Raw genomic sequence first — 21276 nt, 5'->3', positions numbered from 1 at the left:
GAGAGAGAGAGAAAGAGGAAGAGAGTAGAATAATACCTGTATTATAAGAATATAATCCACCAAATCACAATACATGGAGTGGCTCCTGAAATGGAAAGATATGCACAAGTTTACCCAGTACTAAATATCATCACTCAAACTGAAAGTGCTGCTGTGTAAGTCATACCAGACTTCAATCATTCAATCCTTTAAAATTGCTGTATAATACAATACAGCAGAAAACCAACATCTGTCTGATTCTTAGATCAAGCATCTTAACATTTAATTGACATGATTAAAATCATCGACTGGCTCAGTGGGTAGCACTCTCATCTCTGAAGGTTGTGGGTTCAAGTCCCACTCCAGAGACTTGAGAACAAAAATCTAGCCAGACACTCCAGTGCAGTGCTGAGGGAGTGATGTACTGTCAAAGGTGCCGTCTTTCGAATGGATGTTAAATCGAGGCCCATCTGCCCTCTCGGGTAGATGTAAAAGATGCCACGGCACTATTTCGAACAAGAGCAGGGGAATTATCTCAATCTCTCAAACAACATCACAAACAGATTAACTGGTCTTTATCTCAGTAGTCTTTGTGGGAGCTTGCTGGGCACAAATTGGCAGCTGCATTTCCTACATTACAACCTACATTACACTTCAAAAAGTACTTTATTGGCTATAAATTGTTTTGCGATGAAAGGCACTGTATAAATGCAAGTCTTTCTTTCTCATATGCTCCAGACTAAGTTATTCCGTAAAAACGGGGAGGGGGAAAGAACGTCTAGGGGAGAATTTCCTGGTCAAAATATTCTCCCTTCTCAGGGAAGAAAAAATATGGTCTCATCATAAATTTCTTATACTTGCTTTTTTTTTTTAAAAAACTGAATTTTCTTGCCTACATTTTCCTGTTCACCCATCACCCTGTGGTTCCCATTCCAACGCCTCCAATTTTGAATTCTCATCCCCATATTTAAATTCCTCCATGGCCTCGCCATCTCTGTAACCTCCTCCAGCCCTACAACCCTCCTTCCCCGGCCCCCCCCGAACCTTCCATTCCTCCTATGCATCGCCTACTCCCCACTTTCACCCCGCATTGACAACCATGCCTTCAGCCTCCTATGCTGCACTCTCTGGAATCCTCTCCCTCCCCCTCCTCCTTCAAACACACCTCTTTGATCAGGTTTATGGTCACCACTCCTAATATCTCAACTTTTGGCTCGGCGTCCATTTATCTTTGATTACGCCGCTGTGAAGCACCTTGGGGCGAGTTTCTTAAAGGAATACAAGCTGTTGTTTTTGTATATGGAGCGCTTTTTGAGTCAGGTCTCCTTTCCTGCTCGGCTGTTCCAGTGACATTAAAAGGAGTAACCCAGAGCAACCCCACTGTTAAAAGGCAGAGGCCATGATTGTAAAACCCATCTTAGCGCAGCTCAGGTATCGCTTTCCTCAGCCCCCACATCCACTGGAAACCAAGCGACAGACTGTAGCATTCAACGATTCAGCCGTCACTGATTGGGACAGTCCCAAACTGGTATTGCCAGAGCAACTAACAGCACAGAGAGAGTCTCCTGCTCAATGCAGAACCAATATTTTGGCAGAAAACAGAAGGTAAAAATTCGCCGACCTTGCGCCCGTTTTTTGGCAATATTTTGCAGTTTTTGGCAGAAAACAGCGAACTGGGAAATTCGGAGAAGGCTTGCACTGGCGGTTTTTAAGTACTGCTGGGAAGAGGTCTTGAATTAGCGCTTTCGCCAAAAATTTGGCTCACAGCACACCCATAGTTAGGACGAAAAAAAACACCCAGGAGAAACCTGCGTTGCAACTCTTGGGACAGCGGTAGGTATGTTGAAGACCTGCAAAAAAGGGAAGTTAAAGTTTTATTTTTTAATTCTTTAAAAGGGATTCGATAGTTAAGTGTCTTGTGAATGTTTTGTGATTTTTTTGGGGGGTGTTTTCCGCCCTCCCAAGGCCTCTCTCGCAGCGGTATCAGCCTCGGAGAAAAGTTCCAGAAAATTCGCGCTGCAACGCCGATTTTTACCGCTGTGCGAACTGAAGCCCAAATTTTAGGCCTCGTAGCAGTAGTGGAGTCATAGCGGTATTTTTGGCGAAAAAATACTGCTATCACCAAAAATTGAATTTCTAGCCCAGAAACTGCCGGATCGTCCACTGTCCTGCTTAACTGCAAAGTAACTGCTCAAGAGTTCTACCGTGTGAGAAAGAAGATTATTGCCGCCATAGGACTTCAAAACTTAACAGTTTCCTGGCAAGTAGCTAAACCGCTGAATATTTTTAAAGTGCATATTCAATGTTAAATAGAACTCTCTGCATTGTACTTTACTGATAGAAGGATAACCTGGAATATCGACATACAGTCCCACACTGGACCTGGACTTCAGGACCAGACCAGAGCCTCGAAGTTGCTATTGCTACTGATGGGAGTCAAGAACAACCCAACAGACTACACCAACAACACCAACAACTTGCATTTAGACAGCACCTTTTCACATCCCAAAATGCTTCGCAGAAGCAGAATCAGACAAAAACTGACACCGACATTAGGAGGGGTGACTAAATATTTGGACAAAAATGTAGGTTTGATAGAAAGAAAGAACTTGTATTTATAATATTTATAAAGACGACTGTTTGGATATTGTGAGCGACCCCTTAATACAAATACAATTCAAATATGGCAGCAGCAGTTAACCTCTGCTCCCCCAATGGCTTAGTGGGAAGAACTGAATGTAGAACTGAGCTGTACAGGAAGTCCCAGGTTCGATTCCTGGTCACTGCTGAGTTCCACGAGGGCTTCAAATTCCTGAAAAGTGCAACTGTGCAGACATTGACGGACACTTGGAAATGTGTTCATTTCATGTGATAAGGTCAGACTGGTGCAGGGCAAGATAACAGAAGTCTACTGGCACCCCACCATGACTCATCAGGTTTAGGAGTGGAGTGAAGCAAATAACACCTTTATATATGGAAAAAAAGAAAAAAAAAGACTTGTATTTTTACAGCTCCTTTCACAAGCACGTCACAACCAATGAAGTACTTTTTGAAGTCAAGTGACCGTTGTAATGTGGGAAACGCTGTAGCCAATTTACACAAAGCAAGCTTCCACAAACAACAATGACTTGATAATCTGTTTTTGGTGAGGTTTGTTGAGGATAATCTGTTTTTGGTGAGGTTTGTTGAGGTATAAATAATGGCCAGGACATCAAGGAGAACTCTGCAGCTCATCTTCAAAATAGTGACCTAGATCTTTTACATTCTCGAGGGCAGACAGAGGGCTCCAAGTTTAATGTCTCATCCAAAAGACAGCACTCCCTCAGTACTCTTTTTTTTTTTCCTCAATCCTAAAATCAAATTGATAAAAGAAATACACTGCTGGTCCTGCCAGTGACTGAAGCCGCTGAAGGTTGCAGAAATCAAAAATACTAATGGCGTATACTGCGAGATGCCCTGCTGGCCAATGACGTGGCTTTCACTGTGAAACCTGCCCTGGAGAATTCCTGTATCTTAAATGGCCCACAATGACCTTTTCAGATGGCAGGTGCTCAGATCGAGTGCTTTTTAAAATAAAAAAAACAGGAGTCAATTTGAGCACTTTGAGAACACACTCAGATAACCAAGCGTGAGCTGGCAGGGTTTTGTGCAAATTCTAAGGAATTGCAAAATAGGCATGGATCTCGGATGATCCCATCACCATCACATGGCTGATTCAGGAGAGGATGGGCAGGGATATTTTCCTCTCACCAATATCTCTAAACAGTGCCCTCTCAAGTTGCTATTGTGAACTGCACTGACTTTAAAATAAAAACCAAGTCTTTACGTTTCTTGTATGTCAAAAGCCAGCCCAGTGAATAAACACACGGAATTCAAGTCCACCGGTTCTTGCTTTTCCCCCCTCAGCAGGCCGTAAACAGCAGATATTTACCAAGGCTGTGTGAGATGTGTTCCATTGTTGAATGTTTACAAATTCATTGCCTCCAACATGTATCAAACACCACAATTCAACAACGAGGCGGTCGGTGTAATTCTTACCAGGACTTGTCAATGAAATAGAGGCACAGGGGAAATGCAGGCACTTCCACAAGGCCATACAAAGCGATGTTCAGGTAGCGATTGCCTTTCAATTCCCCGGCATTCAACGTCAGGCCGTAATACACAAGGCTGCAAACATACCTATTCAAAGAAAGAACATTCCTTTCTCACCAACGTCCCATTTCTAGCGCGGGCTTCATTGCTTTGGGGGGGCAGGATGGGGCAGGAAGGAGAATGAAGATGAAGGGGGCGGAGGGGGGACGGCGGAGGGGGACGGCGGGGGGGGCGGCCGGGGGGCAGAAGGGGGCGGCGGGGGGGGCAGAAGGGGGCGGCGGGGGGGCAGAAGGGGGCGGCGGGGGGGCAGAAGGGGGCGGCCGGGGGGCAGAAGGGGGCGGCGGGGGGGGGCAGAGGGGGGCGGCGGGGGGGCAGAAGGGGGCGGCGGGGGGCAGAAGGGGGCGGCGGGGGGGCAGAAGGGGGCGGCGGGGGGGGCAGAAGGGGGCGGCGGGGGGGCAGAGGGGGGCGGCGGGGGGGCAGAGCGGGGCGGCGGGGGGGCAGAGGGGGGCGGCGGGGGGGCAGAGGGGGGCGGCGGGGGGGCAGAGGGGGGCGGCGGGGGGGCAGAGCGGGGCGGCGGGGGGGCAGAGCGGGGCGGCGGGGGGGCAGAGCGGGGCGGCGGGGGGGCAGAGCGGGGCGGCGGGGGGGCAGAGCGGGGCGGCGGGGGGCAGAGCGGGGCGGCGGGGGGGCAGAGCGGGGCGGCGGGGGGGCAGAGCGGGGCGGCGGGGGGGCAGAGGGGGGCGGCGGGGGGGCAGAGGGGGGCGGCGGGGGGGCAGAGGGGGGCGGCGGGGGGGCAGAGGGGGGCGGCGGGGGGGCAGAGGGGGGTGGCGGGGGGGCAGAGGGGGGTGGCGGGGGGCAGAGGGGGGTGGCGGGGGGCAGAGGGGGGTGGCGGGGGGCAGAGGGGGGTGGCGGGGGGCAGAGGGGGGTGGCGGGGGGCAGAGGGGGGTGGCGGGGGGCAGAGGGGGGTGGCGGGGGGCAGAGGGGGGTGGCGGGGGGCAGAGGGGGGTGGCGGGGGGCAGAGGGGGGTGGCGGGGGGCAGAGGGGGGTGGCGGGGGGCAGAGGGGGGTGGCGGGGGGCAGAGGGGGGTGGCGGGGGGCAGAGGGGGGTGGCGGGGGGCAGAGGGGGGTGGCGGGGGGCAGAGGGGGGTGGCGGGGGGCAGAGGGGGGTGGCGGGGGGCAGAGGGGGGTGGCGGGGGGCAGAGGGGGGTGGCGGGGGGCAGAGGGGGGTGGCGGGGGGCAGAGGGGGGTGGCGGGGGGCAGAGGGGGGTGGCGGGGGGCAGAGGGGGGTGGCGGGGGGCAGAGGGGGGTGGCGGGGGGCAGAGGGGGGTGGCGGGGGGCAGAGGGGGGTGGCGGGGGGCAGAGGGGGGTGGCGGGGGGCAGAGGGGGGTGGCGGGGGGCAGAGGGGGGTGGCGGGGGGCAGAGGGGGGTGGCGGGGGGCAGAGGGGGGTGGCGGGGGGCAGAGGGGGGTGGCGGGGGGCAGAGGGGGGTGGCGGGGGGCAGAGGGGGGTGGCGGGGGGCAGAGGGGGGTGGCGGGGGGCAGAGGGGGGTGGCGGGGGGCAGAGGGGGGTGGCGGGGGGCAGAGGGGGGTGGCGGGGGGCAGAGGGGGGTGGCGGGGGGCAGAGGGGGGTGGCGGGGGGCAGAGGGGGGTGGCGGGGGGCAGAGGGGGGTGGCGGGGGGCAGAGGGGGGTGGCGGGAGGCAGAGGGGGGTGGCGGGGGGCAGAGGGGGGTGGCGGGGGGCAGAGGGGGGTGGCGGGGGGCAGAGGGGGGTGGCGGGGGGCAGAGGGGGGTGGCGGGGGGCAGAGGGGGGTGGCGGGGGGCAGAGGGGGGTGGCGGGCGGCAGAGGGGGGTGGCGGGCGGCAGAGGGGGGTGGCGGGGGGCAGAGGGGGGTGGCGGGGGGGCAGAGGGGGGTGACGGGGGTCAGAGGGAAGTGGCGGGGGGGCAGAGGGGGGTGGCGGGGGGGCAGAGGGGGTTGGCGGGGGGGAGCAGAGGGGGGTGGCGGGGGAGCAGAGGGGGGTGGCGGGGGGGCAGAGGGGGTGGCGGCAAGTGGGAGTGGCGAAGCATAGATAGTTAATGCTGAGGTGAGTGAAGTTTTAAGAATTTAAGGATTAAATGGATGATTCAGAAGAATAGGTGATCGGACTGTAAGATGGTGAATGGGTAGTGATCAAGGTGTCGGAGCATGATGGTGTAACAAGAGTGGGAGGAAGCACATGATCAGGAGAAAGGATAGCAAGTGAGCAACTGGGGGTATTTGCTTGCAAGTCCACCGCAAACACAGCCTGCAGTCGCTCCTTTCCCTGTCGCACCGCCCCTACCCAAAAGGAAAGAAGCCCAAGACAGAGAAGCAGCATTGGGGAGGGAAAGAGAGCAGAGAGATTGAGAAACATGAAATCAGAGACAGTTAGCAGAGTGCAATTCCTCAGATATCAGAAAGGAGTAACCACAGCAAAATTTCTGCCACTGCTTGCAATGCTCCGTTTTGTGTCATCCCAGTACAAGGGAGCATGGCCTTAATTTACACTGGACATTTCAAACAGGACACCGGATGAATTAATGAACTTGGGACTATTAGCAATTTGCGAGGCGAGACCTCATTTACATTCAATAAAAGATTACTTCGATTTAATGTGATCTTAATTTTCTTCTGCAAAGTTATAAATATAAGTGGAATTGCAAACTGATAAATGATCCTCAAGAACAGTCGATCAAGGTACCTTCGCCTTTTGAAGGGTTTATGACATGCTTCAGAATTGGAAAATCTTTGCACCCTCCTTTTTATGATCACTTACCACACATACATCAAGATGGCAGTCCTCCAGCGTAATGTAGGATGCCTCACCAGGTCCATAACTCCATGAGCTGGTCGACCAATTTTTGTTGTTCCAGCGCAGGGGTTTAGTTGTACAAAGGTCTTCTCGTTCCCATTCCTTTGTGCAATATATTGCAGCACCTCCTCTGCTTCCTCAGTCCTCCCCTGAGAATATAACCACCTTGGCGATTCTGGAACTGTACTGCATCAGAAAATCGGCACCGTGAAACTCGACTCATATCACTGAATTATACGTCACTTAATGGAGCTTTCGTCAGTTTCAACCTGCCCTATTGAATGTGTGCTCCACCTTTCGCCTTTTTGTCATCTCAACAGCACTTCATTAGTGATAATAATCGGTTTGCTATAGAAGCACATGCATTATACGATGGCAATGTTAATCGGAAGCTGTATTTTTTTTTCAGAGCTACTAGGAATCCTGAAGATAAAAATGGAAAATCATATTGGGATTTGTCAGTCAAAAACAAGTACACTTTAACTGTAAGTGCAAAGCAGTTAACGTCCAAAATGTGTCACGCTGAGAAACCCAATTACTGCCCTTCCTACCCACATCATACCCTAGTTGGAGTAGAGACACAAGTGCTGCTGGTGATTGTGTTTATTAAAACTAACTAATCTGATGATTGCCTTCACTGTTTGACACATTAACAACAACAACTTGCATTTATATTGCACCTTTAGCAGTAAAATGTCCCAAGGTGCTTCTCAGGAACATTATCAAACATCATTTGACACCATGCCATAAATGGAGATCTTCAGACAGGTGACTGAGAGAGGTAGGTTTCAAGGAGCGTCTTGAAGGGAGAGGTAGAGATGTGGAGAGGTTTAAGAAGGGAATTCCTGAGCTTACGGCCCAGGCAGCTGAAGGCACGGCTGCCAATGGTGGAGTGATGAAAATCAGAGATGCTCAAGAAATCAGAATTAAAGAATTGGAGGAAGCATTGAATCTTTGCAATAGATGACTTTGCATAGTTAATGTACTCAAAATGTAAGCAGATTCCTTAATTTGTGTGGCAATGGTGTCACCTTCTGCAGTAGTCATTTCTCTCACGGCTGTTTGCAAGACCTTGCTACACACAAATTGGCTGTTGTGTTTGACTGTGTAACAGCCGCCACTGCATTTCAAAAGTAATTAATTGTTCAAAGCGCCTGGGGGAGTCCCAAGAATACCATAAGGTGCTATATAGATGCAAATTCAATCTTTTAATACAGACTTATGAAGAATTTCCACTGGGTTTGCAAATACAGACTACCTTAGAAGATTAAGGGGTGATCTAATTGAGGAGTTTAGGATGATTAAAGGAGTTGATAGGGTAGATAGAGAGAAATGATTTTCTCTGGTTGGGGCGGGGGGGGGAGAAATCCAGAACAAGGGAGCACAACCTTAACATTGGAGCTAAGCTGTTCGGGGTGATGGCAGGAAGCACTTCTTCACACAAAGGGCAGTGGGAATCTGGAACTCTTCCCCAAAAACCTGTTGAGGCTGGGGGTCAATTGAAAATTTCAAAACAGAGATTGAGATTTTTGTTATGCAAGGGTATTAAGGGTTATGGAACTAAGGTGGGTAAATGGAGTAAAGATACAGATCAGCCATGATCTAACTGAATGGTGGAACAGGCTCAAGGAACTGTGTCAGAAATATGTCGCAACTCTAGAACACACAAAACATTATCGCTATTTCTAATACAAGGTCTGAACGGGATCCTGGGAACAATAGATCTGTTAAGTTGACATCTATAGTACAGAACATGCTAAAATTCATTATAAAATTAAGTGATTCAAACCCAAAGCAATAAGAATATAGCCAATGTGGCTTGATAACTTGCTAAGTTAAATTTATTTGCATTGAGGGTGTATAAAAATTGTGGACAATTAGATATCTTGACACAAACTATGTTCTCTGGAAGTTTTTTTTAGCTGAAGTAAAAATTTATGACAAAAGAGGAAATAGTGAATTGGATCATAATTAAGTAAATGGGAAACAAAGTGACGGAAGCATGTTGTAACCAGCAGAGTACCTGAGGGGAAAATCCTGGGACCTCTTACTCACATTTACAAATGATAAAGATGAAGGTATGAAAATTAGGGAGTTAAGGTTGCAGATACAGGTTGGACCTCTCTGGTCCGGCACCCTTGGGACCTGACCAGTGCTGGAACAGAGAATTTTTCAAACCATGGGAGATCATGCCGAGCCTCGGTATAACCTGTAGACAGCACCTGGGCTCCTGAACGCCTCCACCACGCTCAGGCTGCAAAGCTCGGGCCTCGCTCTCTCTCTGTGGAAATCTCTCAGCCACATTTGTTAATTAACACGGTGGTTTGGTGCTCAACTATAGTTTATAAACCCTCCTCTCCTTCAGGAAGCGTGGGAAACTGATGCCGATACCTAAGCCGAACCACGGATGTTTCCGGACCTGAGAATACCAGACCAGAGAGGTCCAAACTGTACCATCAAGTTATGTAAAAAGGCTGGATGCTTTGAGGGAAGTGACAACATTCAGAGAGATCATCTGATGTCAAGCATCTGGCAGATCAATTGCAGGCGGAATTTAATTGAGAAATGTGTAGGAATAATAGGACTAAAATTGGTTACCAAATGAAGTATATTTTTGGTTTAACAACGGTTCCTTTTCTCCGTCATAATATCACTCATCTTGTTCTCAACCACTTCAGGATTCACCTCTACTCTCGCAAAGACCCAATGAAGAATATAAAGTTCTGGTTAGACCCCATCTGGAGCACTGTGTTCAGTTCTGGGCACCGCCCCTCAGGAAGAATGTATTGGCCTTGAAGAGTTGCAGCTCAGATTCACCAGAATGATAGTGGGTTTAAATGATACCGGTAATGTCAGCTGTGGCTCAGTGGGTAGCACTCTCGCCTCTGAGTCAGAAGGCTGTGGGTACAAGTCCCACTCCAGGAACTTGAGCACAAAATAAAATCTAGGCTGACACTCCAGTGCAGTGCTGAGGGAGTGCTGCACTGTCAGAGGTGCCGTCTTTCGGATGAGACGTTAAACCGAGGCCCCGTCTGACCTCTCAGGTGAACATAAAAGATCCCATGTCATTATTTCGAAGAAGAGCAGGGGAGTTATCCCCGGTGTCCTGGTCAATATTTATCCCTCAATCAATATAACAAAAACAGATTATCTGGTCATTATCACATTGCTGTGTGTGGGAGTTTGCTGTGCGCAAAAGTACTTAATTCTTTCTTTAAGCTATAAGGACTGTTGCAATTTAAAAAAAGACTTGCATTTACACAGCGTCTTTCATGACCTCAGGACGTCCCAAAGTGCTTTACAGCCAATGAAGTACTTTTGAAGTGCAGTCACTGTTGTAATGTAGGAAACGCAGCAGCCAATTTGCGCACAGCAAGCTCCCACCAACAGCAATGTGATAATGACCAGATAATCTGTTTTAGAGATCTGACTTTATTACTTGTGCTTGCTCAGATGCCCAATGTTTTAGGCAAACCCCTCAAATGACACTATTTGTAGGCAAACCCCTCAAACCCAGTGTTCTGGAGATTTGACTTGGAAAGCATGATACCAATTACTTGATGCGATTACTTGATAGTGAAACCAAAACAATCCAAATGAGTGTGACATGCACAATTTCCAGTACAGATGAGAAGTATCACTACACAAAGCCTTTGGACGGAATTACGTTTAATTATGCTTTGTCATCAATAGTCAGATTTATTCCAATTGTGCTTGCATCCAATTCACTCATGATCATTCATCAATATACGCAATGCTAGCTAAATTTTTCGGTAAAGTCCTTTTAAGCATTTAAATAAAAACTTACATGAAGAGGAGGAAAAACAGCACTCCAGGACAATTGGCGACGGCAGCAAGAGTACGCCAGTCCCTGATGTAATAGCCAATAACAGAGAAAGCAGCAATTCCAACTGCAAACACTAAATTGGTGAGCGACCCTGAATTATAAAATATATTCCAGTTATTTAAAATGCAATGCAATTCCTTTCCATTACGAACTGCATACTTTAGATGAGTGAAGCATCAATCTACCAAAGCTTCTGCATTTTACAACATTAATATTAAATAATCCTCCCCAATTATTATAAAATAAGGGAGATTTAGAATGATCCATCTGGATCTGCAACTGCCAGTACCTTTGATCATTAAGGCCCATGAATAACTCATGTTTAAAAAAAAATCTGCCAAACTGTTACAAAGTCAAACATGTTCAATCTTCATCAAATAAGAAATACAACATGGAATGTGTTGAGCAAAACAAATCAGCCTTCTTCATCTACAAGTCAACCCAACTGTGAAGTGTTCGCCACATGTTGAGAGAAAAATTACCCATTACAGGATTTGTAAAAATATATTTTTTCAGAATGTCCAATTGCAGCACTGCAGGACCTGATCAGTGTGCACACCTTCAAAGGACAAATGCTGACATTTGGAGGAGACAGAAATGATCCACAACTTTCCCACTTCTGCAGCTTAAAGTAAGAAGCTAAACTACGGGATACAGACTATGCGGAAATGGTCAAATGCTCATGATCATTGAGAGACGATCTACAAATGATATATAGATTGACTGCCCTGGGTCTTTTCTCTCTTGAAAAGAAAAGACTCAGACGGGATAGGTTAGAGATGTTGATAATGATGAAGGGTTTGGACAAATTGAATCCAAGTTACCTTTTCTGCCGTGTACAGAGCTTAAGCACAAAGGGTCATATTAAGGGCAACAAAAGAAAATAGGAAATGTAGGAAGAACTTATCTTTTTAAACTAGAAGAGTGATCAGTATGTGGAACAGATTTATGGCACAGGGTGAACACGAAACCTTAGTGGGTTTTAAGAAGGAACGACACAGGTTCTTATCAACAAATGGGACTTCGGGTTATTAGAAATGTTAGAAAAAGGAATACTGTGGATCGGTGGCCTAGATCAACCAACGGTGTTCTCCTGCCTGAAAACTGTCTTGCTGGGTAGGTTTGAGATACTGTTCAAGATGCAAGTGAGAACATGTTCATAGCACAACGTTAGACATTGGTCAGGGAAACTCAAGTGACGATGAGAGAGCAATACATTTCAGAAATGCTCTGCATTACTGCCCTCTCTTACTCCCAAACATTTCAAAACAGAATAGCAAGCAGTTGGGCAAATTCATGTGGACCTGATTGACATGAGCTGCTATAAGCAAATTTACTTTATTGGGATAATCAGAGTTAATGTTAAAAATAGCAAGCTGCGTTATATTACACTTGATCCTAAAGCTCCTCATCTATCAGCAGACCCAATCGTCAAAGAGCGGCAGTGCACCCACCTGTCAAAGCCCAATAGGATTTTCCCACAAACTCCTGTGTTAGTACAAAGGCCACCAGGGACATCCCACCATTCACAAGCCCAACAAGAAGTCGTGTCATGGCAAAGATTTCATAGTTCGGAGCGATCGCTGTAAGAAACCCGAACACCACATCGAAAAACAAGCCTGGAAGAAATATAAAGGAATAACGTTTGAAACATTTCTTCAAAGAGACCAGACCATTCAAGAGTTAAGAGGCGGCCCATTATCAATTTCCACTCCATCTGTAGATGGTTGAATTTTCTGTGCTCAGTACACCTTTTATGTTGAAATACGGTGATTGATGGCTGGTGTCATCACCAATAAGACAACAACCAATAAACCGCAAATTAAACCAAATTTAAATGAAATTTAACAAATCAAATCAAAATGTTATTTCTGGAGGTGATGACGCACTCCAGCTCCTCCGGTACCCAGCGGCCGTGAAAGTCCTCAAGTCCCAGCAGCGTGTGCTCAGTACATCATTTCTCAATGTGTACCCATGGAGTGTGCCACGGCTTAACCAAAACTGGGACATCAGGAGTAGTCCAATGGGGTGAAGGGCAGACGGAGGAGGTGTGTGGCAGCAACTGTCACCCACTCCCGACTTCCTGTGGAGGGCGCACTGGTTAAGGATAACTCAATGTTTCCCTTAATATTACTCCAAACATTTATTCCACTAATTTTTCCAATTGAAAAAGCTGTCAATCAGCTTCAGTTCCAGCAGGTCAGGACTCCAACCATTCATCTAAGGAAGTGTCTTAACTTTTTTAAAATTGATAGTGACTAAGATATAATTTAAGTAACATAATTATATATGACACCTCTTAAATAAAAGGTATCATTTGCACCCTTACTTTTGATTGAAACTTTCTCTCAATTTCTCTTGACAGCAGAAAGGTAACTTTCAGAAAGAGACCACCCATGTGTATGCTGTAAAAGGTACAACATGCCTGGAGCGGGGACGGTGAGGTAATTAAGGCATAATACATCAAAAGGCCATCAACATGTTTCTGACCTAATCCAATCAAACCATTTCTTTCCAACTAAAACGGAGTTATTTTTATTTACAAGCAGGATAATGGCTAAATTAGCTGCTGTGTTTGCCTATATAACAGTGGCTACACTTCAAAAGTAATGAATTGGTTCTTTGGGGTGCCGCGAGGATGTGAAATGCGCTATATAAATGCAAGTTCTTTCTTTCTATCTAGAATTGCACAGGATAAAGACACAGCAAATTACTGGTGGCGCAAGTATTTGGAAAATAATAAAGCTAAGAACCTTTCAGAGACCCTTAATGGCACAAGGTGATACACTGGTGCATGTGATTCCTACATGGGGACAAAGTGTCAATTCCAGAAATTGAACTGAAGATGCTAAGAAAAGTCTGCAGTACATATTCCAAACTATAAGGCCTCCAACTGACTGCCAGTCAATCAAGCTCAAAGGCATAAAGTGGACAGACGTTTGCATTCCATGCTAATGAGAGACGGCTGTTTACTCACCACCCAGTGAGTGGTGAATCTGTGGAATTCTCTACCATAGAAAGTTGTTGAGGCCAATTCACTAAATATATTCAAAAAGGAGTTAGATGAAGTCCTTACTACTAGGGGGATCAAGGGGTATGGCGAGAAAGCAGGAATGGGGTACTGAAGTTGCATGTTCAGCCATGAAGTCACTGAATGGTGGTGCAGGCTAGAAGGGCTGAATGGCCTACTCCTGCACCTATTTTCTATGTTTCTATGTCTACTCAGGACTTCTTAATGCTTTAAACAATGTACATTTTTGAACTTCTACTAGAAAAAAAGTCTGTTTGCCAAGTTTGGTCTGTTAAAATGCAATCTGTAAACTTGTATACTTTTAACACTTATCAACAACCAAACTGTCCCTATGTCTGACTGGCATGGCTTACCTACAAATAAAATATCCATGGCCCTTCAGAAGTCCGATCATTTCACTAACACCTAGAGCCCAGCTTCTGCATCTTGGCTACAGATCAGAGAAACTGACTGCTACTTTCTGAAATTTAATGAGGAAAGACAGCCTACTTTTAAAATCTAGCCATTTCCAAACCACATTTATCCTTATATCAGTCTCCGAAATCATTGCACCTTTTAATTGGACAGGCATGTATCGATGTACAAATTCCAGAATAATCTGCGACAGATCTCAATCAATCTCCTAAACTCAGGAACGTCAAGCAATGTGAAACACCTCTCAAGAGCATATTGAATATAAAAATTATTTATACTCTTGCCTGCATATCTACAACAAAAAATGTTGGATATTGTATCTAAAATGTTTTGGGATATTTGAGAGATGTGATCAGGTGCAGCACAAATCCAAACCTTTCTTTCCTTTTTAGTTGTTATCGTATAGCTGAACTCTGCATCGTTTCAGATCAAGTGAACCTATTTCCACATCCGTAATATCACCCGTCTCCACATCTGTCTCTGTCTCAGCATATCTACTGCTGAAACCCCATTCATGCTTCTAGACTCGACTATTCCAATGTTTTCCTGACTGGCCTCTCATTTGCACCCTCCATAAAACTTCACCTCATCCAAAACTCTACTGCCCATATCCAAACTCGCACCTCGTCCCATTCACACATCACCCCTGTGCTCGCTAACTTACATTGCCTGCCGATTCAGCAACGACTCGATTTTAAATTCTCATCCTTGTGTTCAAGTCCCTCCATGGTCTCGCCCCTCCCTATCTTTATAATCTTCTCCACCCTTACAACCATGAGATCTCTGCGCTCCTTCGATTCTGGGCTCTTGCGCATCCCCAATTTTCATCACTTCACCATTAACGGCCATGCCTTCAGCTGCCTCGGCCCTAAACTCTGGAATTCCCTCCCTAAATCTCTCTGCCTCTCTCTTCTCCTTAATACATACCTCTTTGACCAACCTTTTGATCACCTGTCCTTATATCTCATTATGTGGCTTGGTGTTAAATTTTGTTTGATAACGCTCCTGTGAAGCATGTTAAAGACGCTATATAAATGCAGTTGGTGTTGTTGAAATCCCAGTCTTTACATTTAATTAAATTGGTTAAGTAGACCAAGTATAAAATAAATCTCACTTTTATACTTACACATGGTATGATTAAGCTAGCTTAGTTAATTGGGCAGCTAGTAAAAACTGGTTCCCTAAATAGGCCAGTGAGTCAGCCAGGAACAGTATAAAAAGAGGGTGCTTGGTGCAGTCTTGCTCGGAATGCAGTGGCAGTTCAGAGTGCAAAGGTAAGAGTTTGGTAAGTGGGAGAGTTTGGGCAAGTGGGAGCGGGAGGTGTTGCTTTGTCTTGTTTTTCCCACCAGTGCTGACTTCCCGACCTGGGAGGAAAAGAAAACCAAGTGTGACGCCACAGCAAGAGGTTTGGGGATGTCGGAGAGGCCTATAAAGGCCAGCTGGTGCAGCTGCAGCAGGGAGAGAAGGCAAAAAAGTAAAAAGAAATCGAAAGCTGATGTCACAGCCAAGGGGGTAAGTGATTGGCTGGTGATTGGTGAGTAGATTTTTCTTTTTCTTTTCTTTATCAGTAAGTAATCTTTAGCATTATTGTTGCCAAATTAAGTTAATCTAGGGGTTAAGTCATGGCAGGAGAGCTCAGACATGTGTTATGCTCCTCCTGTACTATGTGGGAAGTGTATCCGGTTGCAGCTCCTGACAGATCGCATTGCGGCACTGGAGCTGCGGGTGGATTCACTCTGGAGCATCCACAATGCTGGGAATGACGTGAATAGCATGTTTAGTGAGTTGGTCTTACACAGCCAGATAGGGGATGGGTGACCAACAGGAAGGGCACTGGAAGGAAGGTAGTGCAGGGGTCCCCTGCGGTCATCCCCCTGCAAAACAGATACACCGCTGTTGAGGGGGATAACTCATCAGGGGAGGGCAGCAGCAGCCAAGTCCACGGCACCGTAGGTGGCTCTGCTGCACTGGAGGACAGGAAAAAGAGTGGGAGAGCTATAGTGATAGGGGATTCTATGTAAGGGGATTAGATAGATGTTTCTGCGGCCGCAACCGAGACTCCAGGATGGTATGTTGCCTCCCTGGTGTGCAAGGGTCAAGGATGTCTCGGAGCGGGTGCAGGACATTTTGAAGGGGGGGTAAACAGCCAGTTGTCGTGGTGCATAGGTACCAACGATATAGGTAAAAAAAACGGGATGAGGTCCGACAAGATGAATTTAACTAGGAGCTAAATTAAAAAGTAGGATCTCAAATGTAGTAATCTCAGGATTGCTACCAGTGCCACGTGCTAGTCAGAGTAGGAATTGCAGGATAGCTCAGATGAATACGTGGCTTGAGGAGTGGTGCAGAAGGGAGGGATTCAAATTTCTGGGACATTGGAACCGGTTCTGGGGGAGGTGGGACCAGTACAAACCGGACGGTCTGCACCTGGGCAGGACCGGAACCAATGTCCTAGGGGGAGTGTTTGCTAGTGCTGTTGGGGAGGGGCTAAACTAATATGGCAGGGGGGATGGGATCCTACGCAGGGAGAAGAGGGAAGTAGAATGCGGGCAGAAGCAAAAGATAGAAAGAAGAAAAATAAAAGTGGAGGGCAGAGAAACCCAAGGCAAAAACCAAAAAGGGCCACATTACAGCAAAATCCTATGAGGCAATGGGTGTTAAAAAGTCAAGACTGAAGGCTCTGTGCCTCAATGCGAGGAATATTCGGAATAAGGTAGACGAGGTAACTGTGCAGATAGCAGTTAACAGATATGATGTAATTGGCATCACGGTGACATGGCTCCAGAGTGACCAAGGCTGGGAACTCAACATCCAGGGGGGTATTCAACATTTAAGAAGGATAGACAGAAAGGAAAAGGAGGTGGGGTGGCGTTGCTGGATAAAGAGGAAATTAATGCAATAATAAGGACATTAGCTTGGATGATGTGGAATCTGGGTGGAGCTATGGAATACCAAAGGGCAGAAAACGCTAGTGGGAGTTGTGTACAGACCACCAAACAGTAGTAGAGGATGGGGACAGCATCAAACAAGAAATTAGGGATGCGTGCAATAAAGGTACAGCAGTTATCATGGGCGACTTTAATCTACATATTGACTGGGCTAACCAAACTGGTAGCAATGTGGTGGAGGAGGATTTCCTGGAGTGTATTAGGGATGGTTTTCTACACCAATATGTCGAGGAACCAACTAGAGGGCTGGCCATCCTAGACCGAGGCCCCTTGGGAAGCGTGACCATAATATGGTAGAATTCTTTATTAATGACAAAGTTAATTCAGAGACTCGGGTCTTGAACTTGGGGAAAGGTAACTTCGATGGTATGAGACGTGACTTGGCTAGAATAGATTGTCGAGTGATACTTAAAGGGTTGACGGTGGATAAGCAATGGCAAACATTTAAAGATCACATGGAGGAACTTCAACAATTGTACATCCCTATCTGGTGTAAAAATAAAACGGAGAAGGTGGCTCAACCGTGGCTAACGAGGGAAATTAAGGATAGTGTTAAATCCAAGGAAGGCCAGAAAAAGCAGCAAACCTGAGGACTGGGAGAATTTTGTAATACAGCAGAGGAGGACAAAGGGTTTAATTAGGAGGGGTGAAATAGAGTATGAGAGGAAGCTTGATGGGAACATAAAAACTGACTGCAAAAGCTTCTATAGATATGTGAAGAGAAAAAGATTAGTGAAAACAAACATAGGTCCCTTGCAGTCAGATTCAGGTGAATTTATATAATGGGGAACAAAGAAATGGCAGTCCAGTTAAACAAATACTTTGGTTCTGTTTTCACGAAGGAAGACACAAATAACCTTCCGGAAATACTAGGGGACCGAGGGTCTAGTGAGGAGGAGGAACTGAAGGATATCCTTATAAAACGGGATATTGTGTTAGGGAAATTGATGGGATTGAAGGCCGATAAATCCCCGGGGCCTGATAGTCTGCATCCCAGAGTACTTAAGGAAGTGGCCATCGAAATAGTGGATGCATTGGTGATCATTTTCCAACAGTCTATCGATTCTGGATCAGTTCCTATGGACTGGAGGGTAGCTAATGTAACACCACTGTTTAAAAAAGGAGGGAGAGAGAAAACAGGTAATTATGGACCGGTTAGCCCGACATCAGTAGTGGGGAAAATGTTGGAATCAATTATTAAAGATGAAATAGCTACGCATTTGGAAAGCAGTGACAGGATCGGTCCAAGTCAGCATTGATTTATGAAAGGGAAATCATGCTTGACAAATCTTCTGGAATTTTTTGAGGATGTAACTAGTAGAGTGGACAAGGGAGAACCAGTGGATGTGGTGTATTTGGACTTTCAAAAGGCTTTTGACAAAGTCCCACACAAGAGATTGGTGTGCAAAATCAAAGCACATGGTATTGGGGGTAATGTACTGACATGGATAGAGAACTGATTGGCAGATAGGAAGCAGAGAGTCGGGATAAACGGGTCCTTTTCAGAATGGCAGGCAGTGACTAGTGGAGTACCGCAGGGCTCAGTGCTGGGACCCCAGCTCTTTACAAGATACATTAATGATTTAGATGAAGGAATTGAGTGTAATATCTCCAAGTTTGCAGATGAGACTAAACCGGGTGGCAGTGTGAGCTGTGAGGAGGACGCTAAAAGGCTGCAGGGTGAGTGGGCAAATGCATGGCAAATGCAGTATAATGTGGATAAATGTGAGGTTATCCACTTTGGGGGCAAAAACACAAAGGCAGATTATCTGAATGGCGGCAGATTAGGAAAGGAGGTGGTGCAACGAGACCTGGATGTCATGGTTCATCAGTCATTGAAAGTTGGCATGCAGGTACAGCAGGCAGTGAAGATGGCAAATGGTATGTTGGTCTTCATAGCTAGTGGATTTGAGTATAGGAGCAGGGAGGTCTTACTGCAGTTGTACAGGGCCTTGGTGAGGCCTCACCTGGAATATTGTGTTCAGTTTTGTTCTCCTAATCTGAGGAAGGACATTCTTACTATTGAGGGAGTGCAGCGAAGGTTCACCACACTGATTCCGGGATGGCGGGACTGATATACGAGGAGAGACTGGATCAACTAGGCCTTTATACACTGGAGTTTAGAAGGATGAGAGGGGATCTCATAGAAACTTACAAGATTTTGACGGGACTGGACAGGTTAGATGCGGGAAGAATGTTGCCGATGATGGGGAAGTCCAGAACCAGGGGGCACAGTCTTAGGATAAGGGGTAGGCCATTTAGGACTGAGATGAGGAGAAACTTTTTCATTCAGAGAGTTGTTAACCTGTGGAATTCCCTACCGCAGAGAGTTGTTGATGCCAGTTCATTGGATATATTCAAGAGGGAGTTAGATATGGCCCTTACGGCTAAAGGATCAAGGGGTATGGAGAGAAAGCAGGAAAGGGGTACTGAGGGAATGATCAGCCATGATCTTATTGAATGGTGGTGTGGGCTCGAAGGGCCGAATGGCCTACTCCTGCACCTATTTTCTATGTTTCTATGAACATATTCTGTGCAAGAGCACTTCAGCTAGTCCCACTCCCCTTCTCCTTTAAACCTATCTCTTTGTCCAAGCTTTTGGTCATCTGCTGTAAGTTCTTAAGTGGCTCGATATCAAATTTATTTGTTTTGTCTTATAACACTCCTGTGAAGCACCTTGGGATGTTTTACTATGTTAAAGGTCCTATATAAATGCAAGTTATTTTTGTTGTTGCCCTTTCCACATAGCCCTGATATTTCTTTTTGAAAGCCATAATTGAATCTGCCAACACCACCCTTTCAGGCAGTTCATTTCAGATCATAACTATTATGCTCATAATAAAGGATGAAACTGCGTACTATATGCAATGAGTAAGTGTGTCCTTAGCTCTTTTAATTGAACTCCAGAATGCAGATACAGCGTGGGAGGCCTGCTTACCTGTAAGGAAGATTGGTTTCCTGCCAAATCGGTCAGACAAGGGCCCAAACAAGATGTTACCGATGAGCAGTCCCACGAAGAACAAGGACCCAGCCAAGTTCACTTTGTACGCTTCACGTCTGATTAAGTACCACTATTGGTATATTAAAAAAACAGCAAGTTATTTTTCTTGAAAGCAAACGGTTCATCAGCAATTTAAAATCAATAATTCCAAAGTTTCTCCGAAAGGGATTGGTGGGGGCGGAAACATTTCTGAAAATATGTCACACTGAGCAGGGAACAAGAATTTCTCAGCAGAAGTGCAAAATTACCAGAAAAATCCTAGAACGTGCCACACACAAGGCTGGATGTGTTAGGCAGGCTGGAAAGGGCTGATTTTAACCACTGCCACCCACCCATTCTTGCCAACGGGAAGCCTGAGATATTTAAGAGGCCTGGGCCTCATTTACGTTGCACCACATTCAACACTGCTTCAACCATAGCCCCATAAAGGCATATGCGCCATTGCAAAGGATAACTGAACATAGCACATCAATACACACGCCAGGTAACTGAGTGTGTACCAGAGCGTTCAGCATTCGTTTTCTGGACTTTTACCTGTGCAGGTCTGTGCCAACACAGCACGAGATTGTTGGACAAACATCAACAACCCCGCTGGCCTTAAGAAGCAAAAGTATTTAATAACTGTTTCGGAACATAGGCATAGTAGTAGGCCATTCAGCCTCTCGAGCTTGTTCCACCATTGCCTCAACTCCTTTTACCCACCTTAGCTCTATACCCTTTGTAAGAATTCGTCGAAAACACTTTTTGGACATTGCTACTATATTCACAGTACAGCAGAAGAGCTGGCTGGGGCAGGTCCAAACATGTTTAACTTGAATACACATCAGCTGGGCGAGAATGAGAATGGCTGAAAGCAGGAACATCATGGCTGATAGGCACCGTTTGTCATGGAATGGGAACCCATCAGTGAGACATTAAGTAAAGTGACCGGGGTTTCAGGCCATCGAAAGACAAAGGAAAGCTATTCGACCAGACTTGTTGGAGCCACACATCGAGGTACAGCCCAGTTGACAAAGGAACAGGCACAGACTTGCGTTTGCTTTTCAGTTGCACAGCCTCAGGGGAAGGACAGTCGGACTTTTGACGCGAGAAGAAGCAGTCTTGCAGGTATAAGAGAACGGCAGTTGCAGCCAGGTCTCGCTC

General features: G+C 46.7%; 1 protein-coding gene across 4 annotated transcripts in view; it reads right to left on the bottom strand.

Moving 5' to 3' along the window:
- LOC139260339 (solute carrier family 22 member 15-like) overlaps positions 1 to 21276 on the bottom strand; it is a 59190-nt gene that overhangs the window by 20088 nt on the left and 17826 nt on the right. For 3 of the 4 annotated variants that reach the window (XM_070876835.1, XM_070876836.1, XM_070876837.1), the window contains exons 3-7: positions 20071 to 20203; positions 12194 to 12358; positions 10701 to 10830; positions 6857 to 7078; positions 4018 to 4158 (exon numbers count right to left, since the gene is read on the bottom strand). In XM_070876835.1, the coding sequence (XP_070732936.1) occupies positions 4018 to 4158; positions 6857 to 7078; positions 10701 to 10830; positions 12194 to 12358; positions 20071 to 20203 (791 nt within the window). The remainder of the gene's footprint in view (positions 1 to 4017; positions 4159 to 6856; positions 7079 to 10700; positions 10831 to 12193; positions 12359 to 20070; positions 20204 to 21276) is intronic. The other variant, XM_070876838.1, reaches the window with a different exon arrangement.

Source organism: Pristiophorus japonicus, chromosome 3 (genome assembly GCF_044704955.1).
Source record: "Pristiophorus japonicus isolate sPriJap1 chromosome 3, sPriJap1.hap1, whole genome shotgun sequence".
NCBI lineage: Eukaryota > Metazoa > Chordata > Chondrichthyes > Pristiophoridae > Pristiophorus > Pristiophorus japonicus.
Note: the sequence above shows the minus strand (reverse complement) of the source record. Positions and strands in the feature narration are given on the sequence as shown.